Source organism: Spermophilus citellus, assembly GCF_964194105.1.
Source record: "Spermophilus citellus genome assembly, chromosome: 8".
Classification (NCBI taxonomy): Eukaryota; Metazoa; Chordata; class Mammalia; order Rodentia; family Sciuridae; genus Spermophilus; species Spermophilus citellus.
In genome coordinates, this window is record NC_138189.1 from 12,016,996 (window position 1) to 12,043,104 (window position 26,109).

Below are 26,109 nucleotides of genomic sequence, written 5' to 3' on the forward strand. Positions count from 1 at the left end.
ATATTTAATGAAAAAATGATTAGAATATATTTTAGGTGAGAAAAAGGGTAATAATAAGTGCAGTAAATTCCACATATCTATGTCTATATATGATGTCACTAATTCTAAGAAGCATGCTTTTTTCAATATCATTCTGACATTCCAAGGCAAGTTTTATGATCAGATTATGATCTGCCTTCCCTGTCAAGCCATCACTATCATTATGCACATGCAAATGCTAAAAACAGAAGCATCATACACTGCTGAATGGGTGTAAAGGGCTTGGAAGAAAATGGAAGACAGAGATGGATCACTTTTTCACTTCTCAGAATCAAATCGTCGAGGCTAACCGTGGTCAGGGAGAGTGTGCATGCAACACAATGGGTTACTTTCCTGAAAATGGAACTGAAACTTATGCAAGCTTTGCCTAACACCAGTCATGCTCAGAGCCCAGAATCACCCATGCCTTTTGTTTTTTATGAGTTATTGAAAAAGTGCTCTCTCACCAATGTCTGGCATGGTGCAGAGGTGATACTATATGAAAAATCGTGGACAACTAAAAACAATTCTGAAAAGCCATTTCTGTGTATAGTTAGTCTAAGGAATACTTAACCAATTTGTTTCATTTATGTTTCTATATGCATAACAGTGATATGTGATACAAATTCGTCTAGTTCCATCTTACAAAGGTCTTTAAATGAGTCCAAAACAAGAATTCTATGTGTTAAAAAGGGTGGGGGGCAACATAAACCCCAAAATATAAGCCAGTAGGACAGAGCCCTTCAGCCACAGAGCAGCAAAAGGCAGAAGGAGGCCAAGGAACATCTGACAAACCAGAAAGTAAGGGAATCAAAAACAGCCAACAGCTAGGTGCAGGGGCATGCGCCTGTAATCCCAGCAACCAGGAAATTGAGGCAGGAGGATCACAAGTTCAGGACCAGCCTCAGCAACTTAACAAGATCCTCAGCAATTTAGCAAGACCCTGTTTCAAAACAAAAGGGGCTAGGGACTCAATGGTAAAGCACCACTGGGTTTCATCTCTAGTACCCCACCCCACCCCCCAAAAAAATAGCCAACAAGAATTCCCTGGAAAATGAAGGCAGGCCAATTTGAGAACAGCAGCACTACTGGTTAAAAAAAAAAAAAAGTCAATAAATACTATACAATTAAGGAGCTGTGATTAGGATAGGGCTTCTGGGCCGGCTGACAAGAATTCTGACCTGGATGGTAGCCAGATAATTCTAATTCCTAATGCTATACAAAATTAATTGATTGATTTAGGAAAAAATTTTTTCTCATTACCATGGTTACCTGAGAAAAAGCAGATCCTGTGGCCTACTGCAGACCTTCTGATTCAGAGAGTTGAGAGCGAAGCCAAGGAACACTGAAGAATATTTATAGAATATTTACAGATGAAAAAATGCTAAAGAAGTTTATGGAGAACAAAAAAAAAGAAACTTCTGATTAATTTTACTTAAAATTATTTTTAAAAATCAACTGCATTTCAGAATGAGTCAGTCATGTTTAATCACTGCCATAATTTTATCCAATTTTATAAGAGAATATTTTGTCCAATAGTGGAACCTCTCTGTCTAGTTATCTGATATAGACTGACCGGGCGGAGGCAGAACAGTCCTCTCGGGATGACTCAGAGCCCTCTACCAGAGGCTGGGTGGACCCGCAGAGGAGCAGGCAGCCAGGGAAAGGCCCTTTCCAGGCATGACAAGTCAAACTCACAGTAAATTTTGGGGGCTGATGCTTGCCTTAAGAAATCAGCATACACAGCAGCAAAACCATTGTCCATACAGAGGACTTCAGAGTCCACAAGCCCCCCATATCCCTCCCCTCCTTCTACTTCTATTGCAACCTCCAGTGTGGGCAAGGGATGCACTGTAAGAAGAAGCTAAAGGTCCACAAAGAAGACCCAATGTAAAGAATGGTGAGCTGAAGCTGGCACCCATGTCTCTGGCTCCAACCCTACTTCAGTCCCATGTGCCTTTCCACAACCAAATCCAAGTCCCCAAATCATCTCGCATCACCAAGTTTGAGAGGCATTGGTGGTTTTGATAAACTGACTTATGCCAGGCAGAAATTATCCTAATACCCTATGTGCAACCATTTCATAAACCTTTAGTATTCTGGGCCTATTTCTTTCCCTGAAACACCTACCAAGTTGATTGATAATTTATGCAATAGTGATGTTTCACTGCATTTGCATTTAGGGGTACACACTTCTGTCCAAATGCTGCCTCTAATTTTTTCTACCTCATTTTCCTTAAAGAAGTCAAAACTTGGTAGATGCAAGAATTATAGCAGACAGAACCTAAAGTTCCAAAGATAAAAAAAAAGTTGTTAGGTTCACCCTAACATACCCATAATGCACCTGTTCTATACAGAATTTTTTTCCCACTAATAGATGATTAAATGTAAATCCTAATGTACATTCTATTTTACTTGCAATATGGGTTAGTTACTGTTGCTATGGAAACCTTCACTTTTGCATTTACTGATTTTAATTCTGTGACATTTGCTGACTTTAGTACAATGTAAAGTTTATAAATATAACATACAGGTTTGTGGAAGCTTTTTTTTTCTTTTTTAAAGATTCAATTTGCATAGCTAATTCCAATCACAAATCTCTAGGTACATTAGGGGGAAAGACATTAAACGTATCCCAACTAAGAATATTTAGAAAACAACAGGCAATTACCAGAAATAACTATTTCTATCCATCTCCAAATTTCCCATGGCTCACCAAATGCCCCATCTTAGAAGCCTTTTAACCACTGAGTCAGTGATAATTTCTCAAAGTGAAATTTTTATTTTTATTTATTCAAAACTGTTACCGCCTTTATCTGTGTGATTAACCTGACAACAGAAACAGGCCAGATCTGGTTTGAAGAAAGAGCAAGACCTCACTTTGGAGGCTACTTCCAATCTGCAGCCATCCTTTGACTTTCAACGGGAGCTTCCAGGTGCTCAGGGCAACCTGCCATCCCCTCTTCCCTCCTTATTCCCAATTTAGTTATCCTCCCATCTTTGAAATCTAGCCCAGGTCCTATATGTGGGATACATAATACGTGCTCTCAAAGCTCTTCAAAGGCTTTTTTTTTTTACTCTTAGCAAACAGAAACAGACCCCTTATGCAGACCACCTAAAGTCATCTACCTACTTATTGGAAAAGCAAATGTATCAATAAGGGTTTACAGAACTGATGTGTGTTTCTGATGCACACTCAATAACTGCTCTTTAGGTCTTTCTGGTTGTTTGTTTGTGCTGGGGACTGAACCCAGGGAAGCCTACATCAGAGCCACATCCCCAGTCCTTTCTATTTTTTATTTTGAGACAGGGTTTCACCAAGTTGCTCAGGCTGGCCTCAAACTTGCAATCCTCCTGCCTCAGCCTCTGGAATCACTAGGATTAGAGGTGTGAACCACTGTGCCCAGTGAGCACCCAATAATTTTGAGGATATTCTCATGAGCATAAGTCACCGCTGGGCACCAAGATATACATTTATAATCCCAGCTATTTGACTGAGGCAGGAGGATCCCAAGTTGGAGGTCAGCCTGGGCAAAATAAAAAGTAAACGGCTGGGGCTATAGTTTAGTGGTAGAGCACCACTGGGTTCAATCCCTAATACCAAAAAAAAAAAAAAAAAAAACCAACAAAAAATCTTGTCACCATTACAGATCCACAGAGAGATCAATTCTTTTCTGATTTTCTCTGGGAGAAGACTGGATTATTTAAGCAGGTATAAAAGGAAGTACAGAAGCATTTTCTGTGACACCATGAAAGTCCCCACATTCAGTACAAGGAACAGAGTTGACCAGTATTTGTGGAGCTCTACGCTGCGTTGGGAACTGCTGAGCAATCATGGAAGAGCAAAGTGTCCACAGCTGCACCTGAAGAAGAGGAGAGGAATGAAAGAGAACCTGACCGCCATGCTCAGAGCCTCCAGGAAAAGGAAGACGGGCCAACCAAGTACAACGGGCTTAAGAGAATCACGAGAGCTTTTCAAAGACAAGAGGCACTTGAAAGCAAGACCACTAATAACCAAGGAGAAACAGAAATAATGAGGCTCAGGAATGGGGAAGAGAATGAACACTTAAGCTTTGCTTTAAAAAGAAAAAAGGAGGATGTTGAACAAACCGGAAGGTGATGAAGTTTACAAGGTAAAGCCGATCAGAAGTAGGTCTGGGCAGTGAGGGGGGACCCCGGCAGCTCAGGGGAGGCAGAGGAGGCTGTCCGGGAGTCAGACAAATGGATGTCCCTGGAGGAAGTCCTGTTCCGGCTCTTCCAGGTGGACTCTGGGAAGCAGGTCAAGTGAACACCATTGAACCGAACCCTGACGTGGGGCTTGAAGACGCAGATGCCTGCTGTTCACGACAACGAAAGAGAAGAAACCTGAAAAAAGTCCCCACCACCTTATTCCAGCAATGCTGGAGTCTGGCTGAAGCCCACACCTACCCAACACCCTCCACAGCCAACCCTTGTCCATCAAGTTCACGGTCACCTTTCACCTGGAAAACTGCAAAATCTCTTTAACCTCTCTTCCTGCAGCTGTTTTTAATTCTTCCAAACCATGTTCCCCTTAGCAGCCTGAGACACGTGTTCAAAATACTATCCCAATTATGTATATTGTCTTAAACCCCCAACAAGAGGACCACATCTCCCACTGCTCTAAGGATTAAAAAACAACCAGGATGACCTATTCGTAGTCATCTTTGGTCTGATCCAACATCGTCTTCAGCCTCAGATTGTACCTTGTATCCTTTCTTTGCTGTCTGAGTTACAGACACCTGGTCCCTTCTTACCACAGGACGTTTGCATTTTTCCTTCCTCTCTTGGAATGTCAGAGTGGCACCCCATTTCCCTTTTATTAATTAAATCTCATTGTTCTTTAGTCTCAGCTAAAACTTCACTTCCTCAATGAATTCTTCCCTGACCACGACTCTCCCCAGTGTAGGATCAGTATTTTTTTATGTTTTCATAGAAACATGCTTGATTCCTCTATGAACTGATCACACCATTATAAAGTCTGCATTCTACCCATTATAACGGTGAATTAATTACTATGACTATTTAATTGCTGTGCATCTGTCTTACTTGATTTTTGGCTTCCTACAAGAAAGGCTCATCTCTGCTTTTACTCACCACTGCATGCTAAGTGCCACTGTATACTGACTGAACTGTATAAGGGAAAGAATGATATGTTAAAAGATCTTCTCAAGAGGTCAGACAGTGGTTCCCTGCTATGTTGAAGTAAATCCCAGTTTCTCAACCAAAAGTTTCGGATTCCAACACCAGCACCTATTACACCCGAGAAGACAGAATTTTGGTGGTGAAAGACATGATGGTTAATTTATATGTAGACATGGCTGGGCCAGGGGAAGCCAGTTATCTGGTTAGACGACGTGATACTTCTGGGTATGTCTGTGAGGGTCTTTTATCAGAGATCAACATAGGCATTGGTGGGCTGAGTAGAACAGGGGGCCTCCCCAGTGTGGGTGGGCACCCTCCAATCGGTGGAAGGCCTGAGTAGATCTAAATGCCAGAGGAGCACTGGCATGACTCTGCCTGGCTGAGTCATGGACCCGTCCCAGGTGCTCCTGAGTCTCAGGCCTTCAGACGCAGACTGGAAGCTGCCATCGCTCTGACTCTCAGGCCTTCCGACGGCCCCACCTTCCTGGATCTCTGTTTGCAGATGCTGGATGGTGAGACTTCTCAGCCTCCATCATCACAGGACAACAATACAGAGGGGAAGGGAAGAAAGAGAAGAGACTCACCCCCAGAAACACAAAGCCTGTTTAACAACTTCACGAGGCCCCAGCCGCCTGCCTTCTGTGGAGGTGGCACCTGCCATAATTCAGATGTCAAATGTCCCCAAAGGCCCATGTGCTAAAGGCGTGGTCCCCAGGGTGGCACTATTTGGAGGTGCTGGAACCTTCAGGAAGTGGAGTTTGCTGGGCGATTCCTCAGAGAGGACTGTGGGGCCCCGACTCCCTCCTTGTATTTGCTTTGTGGCCATAAGGTGAGTTGGCCACTTCTGAGTGGACTTCCCACCATGGTCCTCTGACACCCCCACCAGAGACATAAAAGCAGTTGAGTCCTCCTGACCACAGATGAAACCTCTGAAACCATGAGTCAGAACAGACCTTTCCTCTTCCTGACCTCCAACCCTCCTTCACAGTGAGGGGGAGCCGACAGCACGTGCCCAGGCGAGGACCGCGGTGGCAGCTGGGTCTCCTTCAGGTGGGCAGCTGTCCTCACATCAGGAGACCTCCCCGTGCAGAGGTGAGCCCACGGCTGCCCACCCTGCCCACACCCGCTCACTCGGTGGCACCTGAGGCCTCATCCCCTCTGACCAGGACGGCCTTCTTCTCCCACAAATCCAGTTAAACCAACTCCAAACTCCTCCACGACACCAGACCCAACATCCTCCCCCAGGCTCTGTACTCTGATGGTGGAAGACAATCAGCGCCATCCTTAGGCTTCTCCATGTGTTCAGTCAATATTTAGTGAACATCAATAGATTTCAGCTCCTGTGTTGAAAACTCTAGGTAACTAAATTAAATAAAAATAAATCTTCTCATACAGTTATTGTCTGCACTGCAGTTGACCAAGGAGACAGGGGGAGGGGGCTGGAATCCGGAACATGGGGCCAGGCCCCATGTTAGCCAGAGAGACCAGGAAGCCTGCTCTTTGCACAGATGCCTATAGGCTCACTCAGAGGATCCCTTTTCTAATTCAGATAAATGTCTTAGGTCTGAGCTGCCAGCACAGACAGGCAGGCCTTGTTTCTGTGTGGAACTTATTATTAGTTGTCTTATCCACTTGTTTAAATTTCAGGGCCTGCTACAGTCTCCACTCAGCCTAGAATATTCTAGATTAGCTTTCCTGTGCTGTTGTGTGTTGCTGATGCAGGTGGGTCCCCAAGCTCAGAAGGCCCACAGTGGTGTGGCCTGCACAGCATCCTCTCTGCTGGCATGCTGGGCCCATGGCTGTGCCCAGTCACCCTCTCTGGACTTGGGCTCATAAGTTCCAGCCCCCATGTGCCTCTTGCTGCCCGTGAAATCCTGCATCAATGGCTGAGCCTCTCTCTGCCTGCCTTCTCATCTGAAAAATGGAGAGACTCTCACTACTGACTTTATTGATGTGTGGCTTACTTAGGACAATGGTGTAAAAGCATGTGGGACTGGCATGCAGCAAGTGCCCAATAAATACGCATCATTGAGACTGAAGTTCCAAGATTCTGCTTCCTTCTCCTCCAGTCTCCTATCTTCGGTTTCATGGATTCCTAACCATTCAAGTCTTTGGATGATCCACTTCTTCCTAAAGTTCTCTGAAACTTGTCTAGGGAAGAGGAATTTGGGATTTTTTTTCTTTTTTTTTTTTTTTTTTTTTTTAGATTCACTAAGTAACACCCTGGAAGTTTCACAAAATCACCTGGGTCAATGCCTTGTTGAGGATTAAATTTTTCACCCTACACTCAGATGCTATCTTAACGGCCAAGGAGAAAAAAAGGATTAATTTTGCCACAAGGTAGCTTTAAGTGGGCTTGGAAGAGCTGCCTGGCCATTTTCTTTCTCCCTCATCCAGAGTGTGGATTACAAGGGGCGAAGGGACCGGGCAGGCAGCAGCCACCACGTGGGCATTTTTGCTTCCTGACTTGATCTCCCTCTTTGTGGACGGTTAAGGAGCTTAAATCCTATGAAGATCAGAAACACAGCATCAACAAGAAGTTAACTGTGCCCTAGATTAGACACAGGAATATTTGGGTCACGATTTGCTCCCTAGCACAAGCGACTTCTAGGGGAGAGAGAGAGAGAGAGATAGAGAGAGAGAGAGAGAGAGAAAGACACTGTGTGTGTGATTGTGTGCCTCACACCACACTCCCACTGAAGCCACTTGTGCCCTTGCTGCTCCCAAGCTCCAGGGCACCTGTCGCCCCTCATCATACCTGGATGCTCAGCTGGCTGGCTTCCCCAGGGGGCCGTGAGCATCCTGAGGGCAGGCCCCGCCTGGGCTCTGGGCTCCTCTGTCATTGAGCACCAGTAAGAAAGACTCAAGTCGCCATGGAAGAATGGAGGAGTCCAGGCAGTCCTATCCTGGTCGCCACAGGTTGACACCGCGAATGCGACTTCTTAAATGGTTTTAAAATCAAGGGTGTAATAAAACTAACAGCACAGTTCTTTCTTCCCTGGGTTTGCCTTGCTTCCATAAAATTTAAAAAAAAAATCACAGGAAATATAGAATTAGGACTGGAAACCATTCCCCCCACCTCCCCCGTTCTCTTATTATGCCAAGAGGATCCGATAGCCCTTCCAGGGGTCCCCAGAGACCGGGTAACGTTATATAGGGTCGAGCTCTTGGAAACACAATGGACTGAATGAAGGCTGAGATTTCAGTCTCTAACTATAAATGTCTTGACATATTTTCCTTTCAGACAAATGCCTGGAAATATAATAAACTATATTTTAATGTTTATTTGTTTCGAATACAGTATTTATTTTTCAACAGACAAATGCAAAGTTTGGAGTCCGGAAAAAAATAGGTTTAAATCGCCTCCCCAGCAAGGAGTTTTTAAAATAGTACACACAAGTGATCATTTCGGAGCAGTTTAATGCACTTAGCCAACAGGCATTAACAATCTTTTCAGAATAGCCTAACACCTTAAGCTTATTTTCTAGTCTTGGTTCAGATAAATTTTAACCTTTCTAAAAAAAAATGGCACTGGGCACCCCCTGGGCACCCCCTGAACTCTGTAATTTTAGTACATCCTGTATTTGCATTTGAGCTACTTCAAGATGACAGGAAAAAACAATCTCTGGGCCTTCCTCCAGGCGCGTTTCAGGACAAGGGTGCACAGAGCACTTCCAGGCTGAGTGTGGTCCTCCAGCGGCAGCCAGTCTGTGTGGAAAGGCCACACTGTGACTCAGCAGGATCCTCCCCCAGAGAGGTGGGAGAAAAGGCACCGGAGGAGGCTCCACGGACTCAGAAACACCCCGGACCCTGATGAAATACGGAAAGGGAGCACCCACCTCACTGCAGTCGGAGGCCTGGGGCGGAAGAAAGAGCCTCCAGGTTCCCGTCTGCTCTCATCCAGAGCTGGCTCAGGAAAGGGGCAGATTTCCCCAAGGCCACTGAGAAGAATTCAAGAAAAAACACCTGTGACCTGAACAGAAGCTGGGGTCCTGCCATGGGATGTGAAGGGCCACCCAGGAAAGGGAGGAGACACCTCCTGATACCCACCTCGAGCCTGGCAATCTGCCTATGTGGTCCCACTTGGCACTCACACTGTTCCTCTGCTGTGGCGATATAGCTGCTCCCCTTCTCTCAACTTGGAAACTGAGTCTACATGGCCTGTCCTAGGTGGGCCAGGGCTCAGCACTTGCTGTCTTTGTCTCTTCCCCATGCAGCCATGTCACTTGACTCACTGGGGTCCTTGGGCCATGCTGGCTGCCAGCTAAGGGAGTCTTCCTGGAATCGAAGGCTTATCCCTCTGGTTTCCCACACAGGTCCTGTTCCGTCAAAGCAAGAAGACCCAGAACTGGAGACCCTGGGGACCCACTCTCTAAAACAGCTGCTAAAAGTTTCACGGACCAGAGTGGACTCAACAGTGCACCAAATGGAGTGTCATTGGGCAAGCTGCATAACCTTGGCTTACCGTAATTTTGCATCTTTAAAAAAAAAAATGCCATGAAAATCCATCCTTTGCCTCAGACACACTAGGCTAAAAATAGCTCAGCCAGCCAGTAAGCGTGTATAATTTTTCTCCTATATATCTCCCCATCCACTGATTCCTTCCTCTCAGCAGATAGACATGAGTCCACCCTCCACAGAGGAACCAGAAGGCTCTTGAGTGACAGCAGGTCAAATTGTTTCACTCCTCTGGCAAACAAAACAAAGCAAGAAAAAAACCAAAAAACCTTTCTTCAGTAGTTGGTTCCCTTTGCCTAATCATAGAAGCTAACACTGACTGAATTTTTACCATGTGCCAGGTATTAGTCTAAAAAAGTCCCTGTCTCAATAAATTCCCTCAGACAACCCAGATAGTGGCAAATACTATTATCCTATTTATTCAGAGAAGGAAATCAAGGCACTGAGAAGTGAAATAATTGTACCAGGGCCCTGCATGCATTTACTGTTATGGCCTAAAGAGTAAGGGCCAACAACACCCCCAGCTCAGCACACCAACGCCTTCACACTCTGGCCCCCACTTCCTGTCCAGATTTATTTCCTCCTCCATCACCAGCTCCGCCCGGCACACACACACCCTAAGCCCCAGCCTTGCCCCAATCCTCACAGGTCTTCAAGCACATCGTCCCCTTTCCAGGTTCAGTGTCTTTGAATCTAGGGTTCCTTCCTGCCAGCCTGCCTAAACTGGTAAATTTCCACTCATCTGTCAAGAATCTCCTTCTCTATGCATATCCTTGTTTGCACCCTCACCAAGCTCGTTTGAGACAGGAGTGCTGTCCTCTTCCTCTCTAGACCCGGAATAATAATCAGGGGATGCTCAACATCCATTAAACCAACGGGGCATAATGATAACAGTTAACTCGCACCAGGGGCAGGCACTCTACTAAGCACTATATAAGGAAGATCTCAGGGCCTGGGGAGGTATATCAGGGGTAGAGTGCTTACCCAGCCTGTGCAAGGTCCTGGGTTCTATTCTCAGTTGTGCGGGCAACACACACACAGAACTCTCGATTATAACAATAACCAGAAACAATCTTCATAAAAACCCAGAGACAGAGATTCCACCATCTTTCCCCTCTGAGGGCAACCCAGGCACAGAGGGATAAATTAATTTACACAAGGCCACAGGACCACCAAGTAGAGAAATAAATCAGCATGACTCCAGAAGTTAAGCACTTAATGCAAATGCTGCAATTGGGGACTTAATCCTGTGGCACAGGACATCACAGTAATAGAAGCACATGCATGCAGCTTATTTATAGAATGCACATAACCTATAGAAAAATAGCAATAACTCAGAAACTAATTACAAAATGGTGGCCCCTGTGAAATATGCCTTTAAGAAAAGATGGACACAGAGAATATCAATTGTCATGAAAAATACCAGCAAGAATAAGATGGTACCTGACCCGAGGATCTCTTCGATCCAGTGAAGAAAATAAAATGACATTGTACACAACTCACAACACAGCCCACCTTTCGAGGTTTCCCTTTCTCTTTGAATCAAAGAAATGTCCTTCAAATGGTATCATAAATTAACCTGCCATATCCCAACCTGATGGTTCTAGATCAACACCGATTCTTAGCATTAATTCCGGCTCCCTCTTCCCAGTATGAATGGTGCAAAAATCTTTGATTTACAGACCCTGAGCAAGGTTGCTTGCTTCTTCACTCAGAAATAATACAAAAGAATGAAAATCGGGGAAACAAAGGGTCTTCCCTTGAAGGGGCAGGGAGACTTTCCTCAAAGGTGGCAGAGCCTTGAGTTCAAGACATCTGATTAGTACTAGTCACTAACGGCAGTCCCCACAGTTGACCGAATTAACCCCTATGCTGGCACCCCTCTACCTCCCTGGGAACACTGAACTCCTGCAGTACAAATTATGGTAAAGGAGGTTGAATAATTTTTATACCATCTATATGGTGTTAATTTTTAAAATGTAAGCAAGTATATGAATAATACAGGCAACTTGAATGACATTTTAAGACTTCTTAACAGACAAGCTAAAACACTGGTAATGTTTTTTAGCAGAGCTGAATTCAAAAGGCTGCTCAATGAGTTCCTAAACAAATCAATTTTTCTGTGTGTGTGTGTGTGTGTATGTATGTATGTGTGCATTAAATTTATTTTCAAAAAATGTTAGTAATAAATTTTTATGTAGTAAAATTAAAGACTTTTTATTCTCCACCTTGCCATTGCTGTGTTTTCCAAACACTCCACGTTGATGACATACTGTGTTTTTAAAATCAAAAGAATAGACATTATAAAGCCATGTGCAACTCTCCTTTAAATAGTCAAGGAAAACAATCTTGAATTCAAAAATAATAAAGGTTAATGATGTGTTTTTCACCATCAATAGAATGTTGCTAAAGATCAATACTGTTTTAAGGCAATTGGGAAACTAAAAAGGGAGAAAGTGGCTTAGAATGTAAAAGTTTTGGCAAGATTGAAATACAAATTAGCTGTTGGTAAGATCTGGTTAGCTTTTGGGTTTTACCTGGTGACAGGCTAGTTTTATGCCAGGAAAACTGAGATGGCTTATGAGTCAGCAAGCCACGTGGTCCAGGTAAGGCCCACTGGGTCTGGGTTCTGCACTTTGGAAATTAGGAGCTTAAGTTAAATGCCCTGTCCTATCTATTTCATCCCTGAATTCCAGAATTCAGCTGATTTGGGAATAGCAGGCTCTAGCAAATCAGAACCTTTCAAAGGCAGGCAATGTACATGGATTGCTTGATTTCAATTTCAAGTAAAAAATGTGAGCCAACTTCAGGTTAACCAGGATGGAAATCATAAAGCATACGGGTTGCCTTTTTGTACCTACTCCCAAATGGTCAACCTTGTTTACTGGCTTAGCTTTTGCTTGTCTACAGATTTTCAGTACCAAGATAAAATCCTCATGAGTCCTAAGAAATGACCTACATTGAGAAGCAAAATTTAACAAGCACTAACCCTCCCCCCCCAAAAAAAATTGTGCAAATAATCTAATGTTTATTTGAACTATGCAACATATTTCTCTAGAGAGGTTGATAACAAGTATTATTAGCTCTCTATAAAAATCTCAAGTGCTCTGGTCAAGGAAATGAACTTCAGAAAGCTATATATCATTTAAAGAATTCAATACAAAAAAATCAAGGAGCTTCTGCACTGAAATGAGTGGAATAGATCAGCACAATATTGCATCTGATAGGAAATCAGACACAGGAAACACTGCTACCCACCCACCTGGTCCCTCTGGCCAGGAAGAGAGCATATGACACTAGGCAGCACGGCACCTGTTCCACGTGCCTGTTCTCACTGTGTTAGGGATTAAGCCACCAGGTGTCACAGTGGGTCAACTGGAGGGTTGTTATCAGTCCAGGCACAAGGGTGGTGCTTCCGTTTTTCCACCCAGCACCAGCCCAGCTCCCCTGGAAAAGTTGTGCCAGGCTCTGTATTGAGAAGTGCACCTCTTGTGGCACACGCCTGTAATCCTTGCCACTCAGGCAGCTAAAGCAGGAGGATTGCTAGTCTGACGCCCATCTCAGTAACTCAATGAGGTCCTGTCTCAAAATAAAAAATAAAAAGGACTAGGGATGTAGGTCAGTGTCGAAGGCCCCTGGGTTCAATCTCCAGTACCACCCCTTATCAGAAAAGAGATGGACAGAGGGGAAGGGGGTCCTCTTTAGAAGAGATGGCTGGTCACTGCCAGCAGGGGCGTGCTCTCTAGCCCTCACCTGGGGCCTCCATTTAGACAGCCTTCAAAGGTACTGGTGAAGGGAGACACTTCAGTGTTCTGTTGTCTCCTCCCAATTCTCATGGAACAAACCCCAAACACAGTTTTTTCCCAACACAATGGAGGATGCGGTCTTATATGCTGGTCATGATGGTCAGCATTTAAGACTTATTCACAAGTATTCTATGGGATAATAATATAACCTGGGATGTGTGGAGATGGTGGCCACTGTGACAAAGACATTACCCCACACACATACACACACAAGATAGTACATGATCATTATGTCATTTCTACAAGACAACACCACCACCAAACCCACAGTTCCTACATATGTCATTGCAAGTTTTTTTAAAAAATATATTTATTTTTTAGTTGTAGTTGGACACAATACCTTTATCTTATTTATTTATTTTTAAGTGGTGCTGAAGATTGAACCCAGGGCCTTGCACATGCTAGACGAGTGCTGTACCACTGAGCCACAACCCCAGCCCAATCATCGCAAGTTTTGTTCATGCAGTATGCTAGTGCAAGCCAGATAAAAAGTATTTTTCTAATACATTTTTAGTTGTAGATGGGCCTTTATTTTATTTATTTATATGTGGTGCTAAGAATCTAACCCAGGGTCTCACACAAGCTAGGCAAGTGCTCTACCACTAAGCCACAACCCCAGCCCTGGTAAAAAGTATTTTTAAAAACATTTTTAAGTTTTGCATGACTTGTACCACTTATTTTCTGAAAGAACAGAGAATAAGGCCATCCTCATAATCATCATATTATCCCACTGTTACCAGGATTTTGCATTCACCAGTCCTTCACAATGCAACACTCAGGCTAAGAAAACTAACAGTCAGAAAAGCTAAAAAAACTCCCCTCAGATCACACAGCAAGTAGAAGACACAGCCAGGATCTGGACTCAAATAAAAGTCATATTGAGGTTCAGACCTGTGTATTCACAGCAGGTCTTTCTTTTCACTCTGAAGGGAAAAGAAGCAAATAAACAGGGGGAAAAAACTGGTGGAAAAATATTGTACAGATTTTCTAAACTTAAGTTGCACATCATCCCCCTTAAGCCCCCCACCCCCTCTGGATAGCAAACACATAGTGATTATAAACCACAGCATCATATACTGATATAACTTCCCATATTTTCTGTTGTACAAATCATTTCAAATAAGCTAATTAATGGCCCTGAAAGCACTTTCTTAAAATGCAAAGTGCTCTAGGAAATGTAAGACACTATCATGATTCACATCATAATTCATGGCTATAGGCCCTCAGGTAGATTCCAGAGAGAGAGGCAGAGAGAAGTGGTAGCAATATCACACGTGAAAACACTACTAGGATAAGTATAAATATTTTTAATCAGAAGTCAGGAGATTCTCAACAGATTCACACCAGCCAGAGGGCAAAATTCTCAGGTCCACACCTCGTTCACAAAGGAAATTCTTTCCCAGGGCTGCTTCTCTGCAGTCAGGGAATGCTCACTGGGCTATTAAGCTCACAGATTCTTCTCTAACTAGAACCTCAGGCAGTTGTTGGTAAGATTCAGGGCAAATTCCAGTGTCAGCCTGAACAACTGCTGGAACACCTTACAGTTCCTTTGTTCAATGGATTTATTCTGCATGTCAGCCACCATGCCACAGAAAATGGGGAAGAACAGCCAGGCCCCTGCCCTCAGGGGGCTTGTAATCTATTCAGAACAAGCAAACACTTAGGACCTAAACAAGAAGCAAGAAAATATCAGATTGCAATATTCTGTGACGTCGGGAAGGAGGGCACAGGAAGGAAGGCTGCTGTGGAGTCATTCTAACTGAAGGGCTTAAAGAAGGACTGAGAAGGGGACATTTACCCTGATCCCCAGAGGACCTCCTGGGAGCTGAGACTCTTTTTCTTCCCAGTCCTTGCCTTCTTGGAAATGGTTAATTGCCCACCTGCAAAGAAAGCCAGAGGCAGGCCAAACTCTGATTCAGATGAGGTCTCTAAAGAGTTCCATGAGTTATTGTGGTGGAGGCCATTCGTCCATTCCACCACGGAGGGCAAAGGCCTTGAGATATGAGCGGCTGGGTGAGTTAATGGATCCAAAAGAAGTCCCTTGTGGCTGGAGTCTAGAGAACTGAGCCATCAGGAAGGAACAGATCAATAAGGCCTTAAAGCCGAAGCAAGGAGCTCAGAAGTTGTCCTAGGTATGAGGGGAAGCTGGACAGTCATGTGATCTGATTTATGCACCAAAAATATCACCTGGACTGCTTGTGGGGAACGAGTTGGAAAGAGGGAGCAGGGAGAGCAATCTGAAGGCCATTCGGTCCAGAAAAGAGACAATGAGGGCTGACAATGGCAGCAGGACCTTGAAGGTCCCCCTTCAGAGGGGTCTGCCACATCTTTAATTCTAAGCCTTCTCTTTTTAATTAGAAGACTAAAAGTTCCAATTATGGTGGAATGTGGTCCCAAGGTGAGGGCCTCTGGCAGCTGCCAGAGCCAACAGGAGTGGGCAACTGGACGCTTTTTGCTTCGCCAGTCTGTTCCAGGAAAAAACTTTTGCACAAGGGAGTTAGAAGATGCAGACTCTGGGTATTCAATTCCTAGGATGTCCAAACAGGGCCTCAGACAGCTTTCCTGTCTCTGGGCCTTGGTTCCTTTATCTCTTAAAGGAGAAGTGCAGTGCATGCATCTCAGGCTTTGGGGTAGAGCAAGTGAAGAGATCCATCTTGCTCCATCATTGCCAGGCATTTACTGTAAGGACCACGGCAAAGAGGGCTGCAAGGGAAAGAAGGACACTTCATCTTCTACAAAGAACTTCTAGGGAGAGACAGGATGTGGAGATACAGAAGTCTCCTCCCTCTACATCTTCATTATCTCTAAGGTTTTAACTCATTACATGCAAAGGAAGCCAATGTTATTTCAAATTCTAATTCTGATTCAGTCTCCTAACAGTTGTATTGGTGAGTGTTGCTGAAGGAGCAACACCACCCAAAATGGAGTAGCCTCTGTTCATCCCCCTACTGTTTAAAACAATCAGGGTGGCGCCATCTTTCTGCTACACGATGAAGAAGAGTCAAGCACTGGATGGAAATCTGAATTTTTTTAAGTTAGAAAATAAAACTTCTAGATGACAGTGCCTAATATTCTACAATTCCAGGAACTCTTCAGATGCAATGAGTGTATTAAGCATTCTTCAATAGAGAGGGTGATTTGGGTTACTTTTATTTTTCTGTAACCAGAATAGAGTTTCCTTTCCTAATTCTATCCCCTGAAATTTCACATAGCTTCTTTTGAAATTAAGTCAAGCTTTTGAGAGACAACTAGAATCTTCTTAGGTATGGGGGTCAACTTTCCAAGACACCTCCGAAATCAACCTGTCCTAGGGAAAAAAAATGAACACATTCCCATTAAAAGGTTTTACAGGTTAACTAGAAATCTGCTAGTATTTATTTCAAGAGGTGCAAGCGGAATCGCCATCTGTTTGAACAGACCATCTATTTGGACAACTCATTTAACCTCTGGGTTCCCAGTTTCCTCACCAGTAACAACAGAGAGGCCAGACAATGTAATAACGTATCTCTGTATTTCCAGATACTGGGTTGCCATTGCTTCAAGTGAGGGAATTCTTGAAAGAATGACCGAGTTATAAATATCAGTAGTTGCCTATGTTCACATGCAAGGTGTCAGAATTTACATTAAAAAAAAAATCAAGACTCAAAAAGATTAAAAAAGGACGAAACTAAAAAAGCAACAAAATGTCACAGACTGACAAAGGTATGCTAGTATCGACATCAGTTGAACAATCTTTTCTAAATGCTGTTTTCTGATACTTAAAAAAAAAAGATTATATTTGAGCCCCAACAAATAAATCCAAGTAAGTTTATGAACCTAGTTCTTGACCATTTACGAAGCTGGATGCTGTGATTGTTTGTTTGCTTGTTGAGGAAAGGGGTTGCTTTCTGTTCCTCATGAAAAATGAGTTAATGTGAACAATTGTAATAAAAGGAGATTTATGGTCCTGTTCTCCTTACAATTTAAGTTAATTTCTTTCTGAAACCCAAACAAAAAGCTAAATGTTCAAAAAATGCATCGCGTTTAAATCCTACATCATGATTTACACCCAAAAGGGAGAAATTGAAATATGCATTGATTTTCAGCTGATAAGCATCTCTGTTGAATGGAAGCTGAAAGATTTTTTTTTTTTTCTCCTTGGCCTCCTACAAATAGTTGGTTTGCAGCAATTTTTAATTAAAAACAGTTCCCATAGTAAGAAAATGGAAGAAAAGAAGGAAAAAAGACGTTGGGAAAAATAAAATCAGTACAAGAGTATTGCAATTTGTTTTCTGAGGCCATGTAGAGAGCCTAAAAAATAAGGAGTTTGGAAGTTCTCCTTTTTAAAACTGCACTTTTGGTTTCATTTAACATTTTCAAAATAGCTTTCCTTACCACTACAAATGCCCCTCCTCCACCCCCACCAACCCCCTTCAAAAAAAACTTGGAAAGTTCTCTGAACACTGAAAATCAGTCATATACCTCAGAGGACCAGAAACTTTTTTCTTCCTGAATTTCTAGGGGGAGGAGGGGATCAATCCTCCCAAGTTATCAAAAGCATTTTTCGCTTTTTCTACCTATCCAAAATACCTAATCTCATTTTAACTAGATTCCATCCAAACATCAATGATACTAAGCTATTCCATGAATAAACATGATGTTACGACATGAAACCCTGGGACCGCGTGTATAAAAAATGTAGCTGAATGAAAGGGGGTGAGAAGCCCCTACCCCTCCCACCCTCTCCCCATGGAGTCTGAGAGTCCTGCTGAGAAGGGGTGAGAAACTGCAGATTTAAATTTCAAGGTCTCTAAGCATTTTTAATGTTCATATTCAATCCTGTAAAACTAAACACTAGAATTCTAATAAAATCCTCGTGTGAACTGCTTCCGACTGTAATCACAGTTTTCTCTTTTGGAATGGGATGTGTAATACTGATAAAAGAAACAAATCCCCAAACATAAGGGGACTGGCACTCTTCTGGTGTTTTAGGGTATTTTATTAAAATTAGCATGGTGCCCACATGAAAAATATATATATATATGATTTAAAAATAATCCTTCTGCAAATGAACACATTTTTTTTAGTCATCTGAATGAGGAAACAAGACCGAAACTTATCTACAATAACAAAGATTTTTCTAACTCTACTGGATAAACTTTCTTCAATTCTATAATAATCCAACATCAGATAAATCCCTTCACTTGAAGTAATGTTCCTTATGATGTTTCTCAGAGGCAGCACCAATATTTGCATCCTACAGCACGGAACTCAGGAAGTAAAAAAAAATATATTTATTGTTTTTATTTTTATTGAAGCTTTTTACAGTGCAAATTCTGAAGTCTTCAGAGCATATTTTTTTTATATCCTGACTGTACTCAGTGTGCAATGTTAAACTGTATAATTGTGCAGTTGTATTCTTCCAAACTACATTTGGCACAGCAAGACCATTCAAATATATGAATTTTGGAAGGCATCGGGTCAATTTATGGTAGCATACACAATGGAAGAAGTAACCCTTTTTTCTACTGTGGAATTACAGTGAAGAACAACAAAAGTGACCCCAGATCAAAGTTTCTCTTACTTCATTTTAAAGGAAAGGGAAGAAGGCAGCCCCCATTTCCTTACCCAAATTCACTGAGTTCTGATGTTTCCAAGACATTTTATTCCACAGCTGCAGCCAGCAGCATTCAAACTATATTTTTGTTTTTGTTGTTTGCTTTTAAATGCATTTGCACTCTTTTCAAATAATCTCTTACACCCTTGCTTTGCTCTGCCACAAAGATTAGATCTAGATGACCTCACCATAAAAATCAATGTGGGGGGTGTAGGGAGAACACTTTAAGGAGATTGGGAAACAAATGCCCAGGGCAACTGTAGCTCCACAGGAGGTACCAGGCCCCTAAACAAAGCATCAGAATTTGGGTTGCTTAGGTTGCTAATTTACAGCTCACTCTCCACTTTTATCTAATAGATTGATGGACTGCTAGTCAGCAAATGTTAATTGAGTACCTACTTTGTCCAGGAACTGCTTGCTCTTAAGTGCTAACTTTTAACAAAACTGATTGGTTCCAGGCCTTCAAGTTTTTTTATCACTGATTATTCCAGTACTATTTGTGATGTTGAACTAAATACCATGAGCAAATAATCATTATGATGATAATCATAATGTCTGCACCCTTTACTCTGTTTCATAATATTTTCTTATACTAAACAAAACCAAATTAGAGAGGTATTTCAGCTAATTTGCAGATGAGAAAATCAAGACCCACACTCACTAGTTAATAAGTGACAGAAGCAAGTTAAAAATAGGCATAAGCTCCCAATTCAAAAAAATGCTCTTTTAAACTAACACTACCCAGTATCTGAAAGACTTTTGATTTGATTTAATTGGAAGAAATGCCCATGAGAGGATGACCTGGGAGTCAGGAGAGGAGGTAAACATCATGGTTCTTCTATACTAATTTCTTTCCATTTAAAAAAGGAGGTTTCTAGGAAATCTCTACAAACTTTATTATGATTTCTCCATCACAAACTGATTTGCCATAATGTCTTTCTAGCCAAGTCTGTGTTCCAAAGGAATGGAGAGAGTGTTACCCAGGTGGGTGGGGGTGGGTGGCATTAGGAGTTTAAACAAATAATATTATGTACCACATAAGTGGGGCCCAGGAGAAAGAGAGGGAAACATCCAAAGGGTTGTATGCATTGGTCAAATTTTAAAAGTAAACATTCAACAATCTGTTTGATTTTTTTATATGTGAACCAATTGATAACTCTCGCTGGGTAGCATTGTATTTTACTGTAACCAATCACTTTCCAGGGCTCGGAACAGCTTTATCACAAATAGGTAAAGAAACATTGCAACTTTTTCATGAAAAGTAATTTTTTTCTGAGTACACATCATGATCAAAATTTAACATTTCATGTTCGCACTTAAACATCATAGGAGAGATGAGGATTCCTTTTTTCATATAAAATGAAAACAAATTTGGGGGTTGGGTTCATGACACTGTTTATTGCTTAGCAATGATCAAAAGAGGTGTCATGTCAATTATTTGGATAATCATTTTAAAAAAGAGCTAATTAGGGGGGGAATGTGCAGGGACTGGTTCTAGAACACGTTAGAAAGTGGGTTATCATGCTTTATTGTCACAGACAGATTTTTAGAATCTTTAAGATCTGTCATAACAAGCCTTCCTCTCTTGGTTCTGGAACTAGGGAACAGTTCTACTCAGAGCAAAATCTTTGAAAGTCATAGTCCATAATCTAAAAGTTAGGAGTTCCTGAATTTTGCTGCTCTCAGGAAAAAAAAAAAAAAAAGTGCCCTTTTTGAAAAAACAAGCTACTAATAGAGTACTTTTCAAATGTCTTGATGCCAACACAAAACAAACACAAGAAAGCTTACTGCATTCTGCGTGTTTTCTTGAGGGCCAGGCAGGGAAATCTTCAGAGAAGCCTCCAAGCTCAGAGCTGCCCAGAACTAAGGAAGGGCACAGGGTGCCTGGACTGCAGAGACAGCCCCATCCTCCTCCCTGCAGGATGGGAGCACACCCCTTGGCAAGGCCTCAAAAACTTTATAAGATGTAAGTTCCACACAGATTATTTTTAAATTCTGTTGATGTTCAAGAATTGAGTCACAGTGGTCTTTGGTCTTTTTGTTGTTGTTGTTCTCTCTTTTAATTAATATCAATTTTTAAAACTTTAAAAAAGATTGGACTACAATTTTAACACACGTCTGAACATTTTCTATACCCATAATTCTGAAAGCAGACTGTGCCAACCAGTCACTTATGCAGGAATTCAAGATTCCAACACATAGTTGCAAAGATCTGAATAAAAGCTACAAACTGTAACACATACACACACAAAGCAACACCCAAACAACACACACAAATATCATTTACTGCCAACAGCTCACCCTAACCAAAACAGAGTTTCCACTTCTATAATAGCTACTGGCTTCTAGAGAGAGCCACAGTAGCAGCAATTATATTTAACATCTATGATGCATATAAAAAAAATAGTAGTGATAAAGACAACCCAGCTTTTAGAAAAACACAAGTCCTTGTCCAGCAGTAGCCAATCAGAAAGCAGGTCACATCTTGTTGGTGGTATTAAATACATTCAATATCATGAATTCTCTATAGTTCCACTGACAATTTAGGCAAGTGTGTTTTATTTTATAATACAAACTTAATCGACTTCCTTCCCAGAGTTGAAAGTCAATCTTCAACCTAAAATTCCACCAAAGCTGTTCCCCAAATGATTTTTGACATAAGTCCTCTGGGTGTTTGTACTCTGCAGACAAGACTCAATTCCCGGGGAGGTCTACTTCCTAAAGTGACTTTGGGGCACCTAAAACAAACTCCTTCTCAGAACACTTCAACACAAAGCCCCAACTTCCAGGCAGAAGGACAGTCCAGCAGCATGCCCTGCCAGCCCAGACAGCACAGAGGAAAAGTCAACTAACATTAAATATTTAAATTGCAGGAGGCCAGTCTGGAGTTGTGCATTTAGAAAGTTCTGAAAGTCCTAGTGTCTCTGTTCCCAGTGTTGCTCGCTGCCTGGGAGGTTCAGTATCTCTCTCTCTCAGGCATAAGATCACAAATGTGCATAAACTGTAAGTGGCTTGAATGCTGAGCAGGCTCCTGTCCCAAGGTAAAGTGCTTAGGGGGCACACCAGCAGGGAGAGGAGAAAGTGTAGAATACTCTTGCCCCAAGCAACTGGTTTCTGAATATAACGCGGAAATACACAAACATGTGTCCCTCCAGGGCTAGTTCTGAAAAGTATGCTTGGCCACTTTTACCCCCTTTACTTGGATTTTGGTGACTTTGAAAAGCAAATGCAGGTCAAAAACAGACTTGGAATACACACACACACACACACACACACACATATACACACACACACACACACAAAACACACACACAGAGAGAGAGAGAGAGAGAGAGAGAGAGAGAGAATTTTAAAAAATGCCTTGGAATTATATCTCAAGAAACAGGACCATCTCAGAGCCAGCAAACACCAGAGTTCTGGGAAAGCAGCATTTCTGGAGACCCGGCATGGGGATCCGGTGCTGGGGTGTGTGTTTCAAGATTCTGGCAGAAACTGTCCCCTGCTCCAAGAGTTGGTATCCCTGCAAACCCAGCGATCAAACTAGTGTCTTCATCCTGGCGCTCCTTTCCACCTATGTGGGAGTAGCTGGTGGGACACTTCCCACAGAATTCGGCCAGCACCCCCAGGAAAAGCCCAGGCATAGTTTTAAGAAATAATAACAATCATCCTAACAGACACACAGGCAAGGTTGGAGTACTTACCTCCGTGCGAGACTGCAGCCTCTTGTTCATCTCATAGATTCGGTACTCTGGCTGCACCATGTATGGTGTATGTCTCCTATAAAATGGGCCGAAAGGAGAAGAATAGAAGGGGTCGTGGGGCGTGCTGGACATCTTGCCTGCTTGTCGAAAATCAAGCTAAACAGAGTATCAGTAACGTCCATGCAGAGCACATGGGCTGTGTTCTCCCAGTACGAAGTAGACGCACGCACACGCTGCACACCGAGGCGGCAGGCAGGCTGAGCACACTGGCTGGGAAGTGCTGGGGGAGCCTCTAGAGCGAGAGGGAGCGGGCGCGGGAGGAGGGAGCGGGAGGGAGCACGGGAGAGGAGGAGAGGGAGAGCGCAGGAGCTCGGGAGGGAGGGAGGGAGGGAGGGAGGCTGGTAGGGAGGAAGGGAGGGAAAGAGGGAGGGAGAGAGGGAAAGAGAGAGAGGGAAAGGCAGGATCGCTGGAGGCACCCCAGCTTGTTTTTAAAGAAGCAGTTTGTGGAGAGGTCATTTCCTGTCCACACTGTAGACTAGTTCAAAAATATAATTCTCCTCTGGGTCTGACAAGAGGGCTAAGACTGGGGTTTAATTTTTTTCCTCCAGCCAGGACCCTTCACAACCCGATGGCTAAAGCTTGTCAGCCCAGAGGTGGTTTAACCGCAGCAGGAGCCTCGCGCCCCAAACAGCCACAGTTGAAATGTTGCAGAAATGCGATTCCTAACAAATACAGAAACAGGGCACTGTGGTCCCCCACACTGGAGCTGGGGAGTCGCTCCCATGCGAAGAGCTCTCTGGGCTCCAACCTCCACACAGAGTTTGGACTCCACTTGGGGTCTTTCCAGGAGCCTGGACAGCCTTTGCATTCCTACTCCCCACCCCCACCCTTCCAAATCACCCTCTGCCCAGCCCCCTCCCTCCCTCCCAAGACTTCAATGGAGCTCTTTAAAGGTGGTGCCACAGGCCTGGATTCAGGTTACCTGAGCATTTGCAGGTAAAAAAAAAAAAAAAGAGAGAGAGAGAGAGAGAGACAGAGAGAGACAGAGAGAGACAGAGAGATCATTCTGAAGGTGGAACGTCTAAAATACATCCTTGGGGCAACCGTCTCTTTTTCCTAAGGAGGGAAAAAAAAAATCCCAAAGCAGACCTCCCAATAAGATAGAAAAGGCAAAGTAGGAGAAAACGCCCACAAAAAAATGACCATGGAAAATTCTGTTGAGCAGGAAATTGTAGATAATTGAGTGGATCATCCCCAAATAGCATGCCCAACTCTGATGGAGACAAGGTCTTTATTTTCCAAGATTGGTCAAGTCTATAAATCTTTTCCTGACTGTGGTATATGAAAACCCAACCAGCTCATGGGAGGGGGGAAAAAGATCTCTATAGAGAATTAAGGGATCTATGAGATAATCAAATTCTGCTGGAACCAATGATAACCAGACATATGACACTTACACAAAGCCCAGCCACAAAAAATGTAAATGCATTGAGCTCACACCTTAGGTAGGTCACTGGTATTAAGGAAAGAAAGCCAAGGACCACCAAAAAGCATGAGGAATGCAAGACCTGAATGCAAATGCATGCAAATGAGACCTTTCTTCTTTTTAATAAGCAGATTAATTAACTTTCTGCCCCAATCATGGCTTGGGGTATCTCCAAGACACTAGCCAACAGGGGATAAGGGATTGCTAATGCAGCAATTTACACTCTGAAGAATACTCAGGCACAAAAATGCCCCCAAATTGCTGTCTCAATCAGTCTTGTTCCATAATTGCATGAAGTGTTTGCAGAGTCCACCCCAAACTTCAGCAGCACAGCCCAACACAGTAATGCTGCTTGCCAGGAGGAGATTAAGAGAGGTTACTCTAAGGCTGCTTGGAACCTGTGCGAGGAGACCCCAAGGCAGGCCAGCATGCTTGGTGTCAGGTTTCATTACAAATCCAAAAGCTGGACCAAATTTGCTGCAAGGTTTGTCAAAACACACAACCTTCTAAAAACGGGATTTCAAACAAATTTGGCATGATTTATGTTTTGGTATGGCGGCCACTGCAAACCCTAACAGTTCCTTGTGTTTAAATTCCCAAATTTAAAGACGTTCCAAGGGTTCAATGCCTGCCTGAATTTGTGTTTACGTGGCCATTTCAGAGCAAGAATCAAAGTAACTCACTGGCAGGGCATGAATGGTAATCAACCCTGACCAGCTCAGAACTCCATTCCATGCAGGAACCCTTTCCTGAGCAGGCAAAGTTCGGCTCTTATTCATTCCTGCAATTATCTGAGTTACCATTAGAAATATCTCTTGCTGTACATACAAAGGACTCCAAATTCAGAACCACATGAAATTCTCTAAAGCTTCTGCCACATCTGTGACTTCTCTTCCCTGCTTCAAGAGTCTCCAAACTAACTAGTCTCCCAGCTCTGATTCACAGCTGTCTTCCAACTCACCACCCACCATCCTCCTTGTAGTCAGGATGTTGATTGTAGGAAAGAAAAATGGATCATGCCCATGGTTTCCCGTTTCAGTGGCTTCTTGTTACCCATAGGGAAAGGTCTCTGAGCTCTTTAAGCTCAATATGCAGAGCTGGAGGTGCTGGCTCTCTTTCTCACCCACACCCTCACAACTCTATGTATGTATGTGTGTATTCTTTTGTTAACTTGTTCTTTTATTTATTTACTTGCTATTTCTTATCCTCTGGAGGTTGCAGGCTCCTTTCATACACAGGACCACATTTGCCCTGTCTTCCTTATTCAGCTGCAAACTCCTACTCCTCCTACCACCCAATTTAATGATATCCCACATGAAACTTTTTAAGCTCAATTTTTTATTTCAGCTGACCTTCCATTCATGGTGGACAGAGGTATCACCCAGAGCACATTTCAACCCTGCTGCTATCATTTACCTGCACTGCAAACTTGAGCAAGCCACTTGTCCTCGATCATCTTATCTGTTAAATGGGGACAATGGTAGTAACAGGTCCAGAGGATTTTTGCAAAGGATTAAGAACTACATCTGAATGTACCAGAAATCCCACGTCTAAATGCTCAAGGAACATTATGATTTTTTAGGTACCTGGTATCTGCTTAGATGCTAAGGAGCCTTGGAAGGCCAACATAGATGGCAGAAAGGCAACTAATGAGGGAGAAACCTCCTAGAAGCAGTAGTTGACATTTGAGAACATGGATTCAAATTATAGTGCATGGCATGATGGAAATAAATGAAAGAAAGAGAGACAACCATTCCTCCCCCCCCAACTTGGCTCAGCAGTACTTCTACATTTTTTAATTTGAAGATTCCCACATAAAAGTAACATAACAATTACTGTGATTTGTTAAGTATTCACCGTGTGCAGATACTGTGCTGACTG

General features: G+C 43.0%; 1 protein-coding gene across 11 annotated transcripts in view; it reads right to left on the reverse strand.

Moving 5' to 3' along the window:
• Window positions 1-23,211, reverse strand: part of LDB2 (LIM domain binding 2) — a 346,376-nt gene extending 323,165 nt beyond the window's left edge. For 2 of the 11 annotated variants that reach the window (XM_081303136.1, XM_081303135.1), the window contains exon 1: window positions 22,743-23,132. In XM_081303136.1, the coding sequence (XP_081159262.1) occupies window positions 22,743-22,874 (132 nt within the window). In that variant the 5' untranslated portion in view covers window positions 22,875-23,132. Of the gene's footprint in view, window positions 1-22,742 lie in introns of all 11 variants that reach the window. The other 9 variants (XM_081303134.1, XM_081303131.1, XM_081303139.1 and 6 more) reach the window with 5 other exon arrangements.
• Window positions 23,212-26,109: the final 2,898 nt, after the last annotated feature.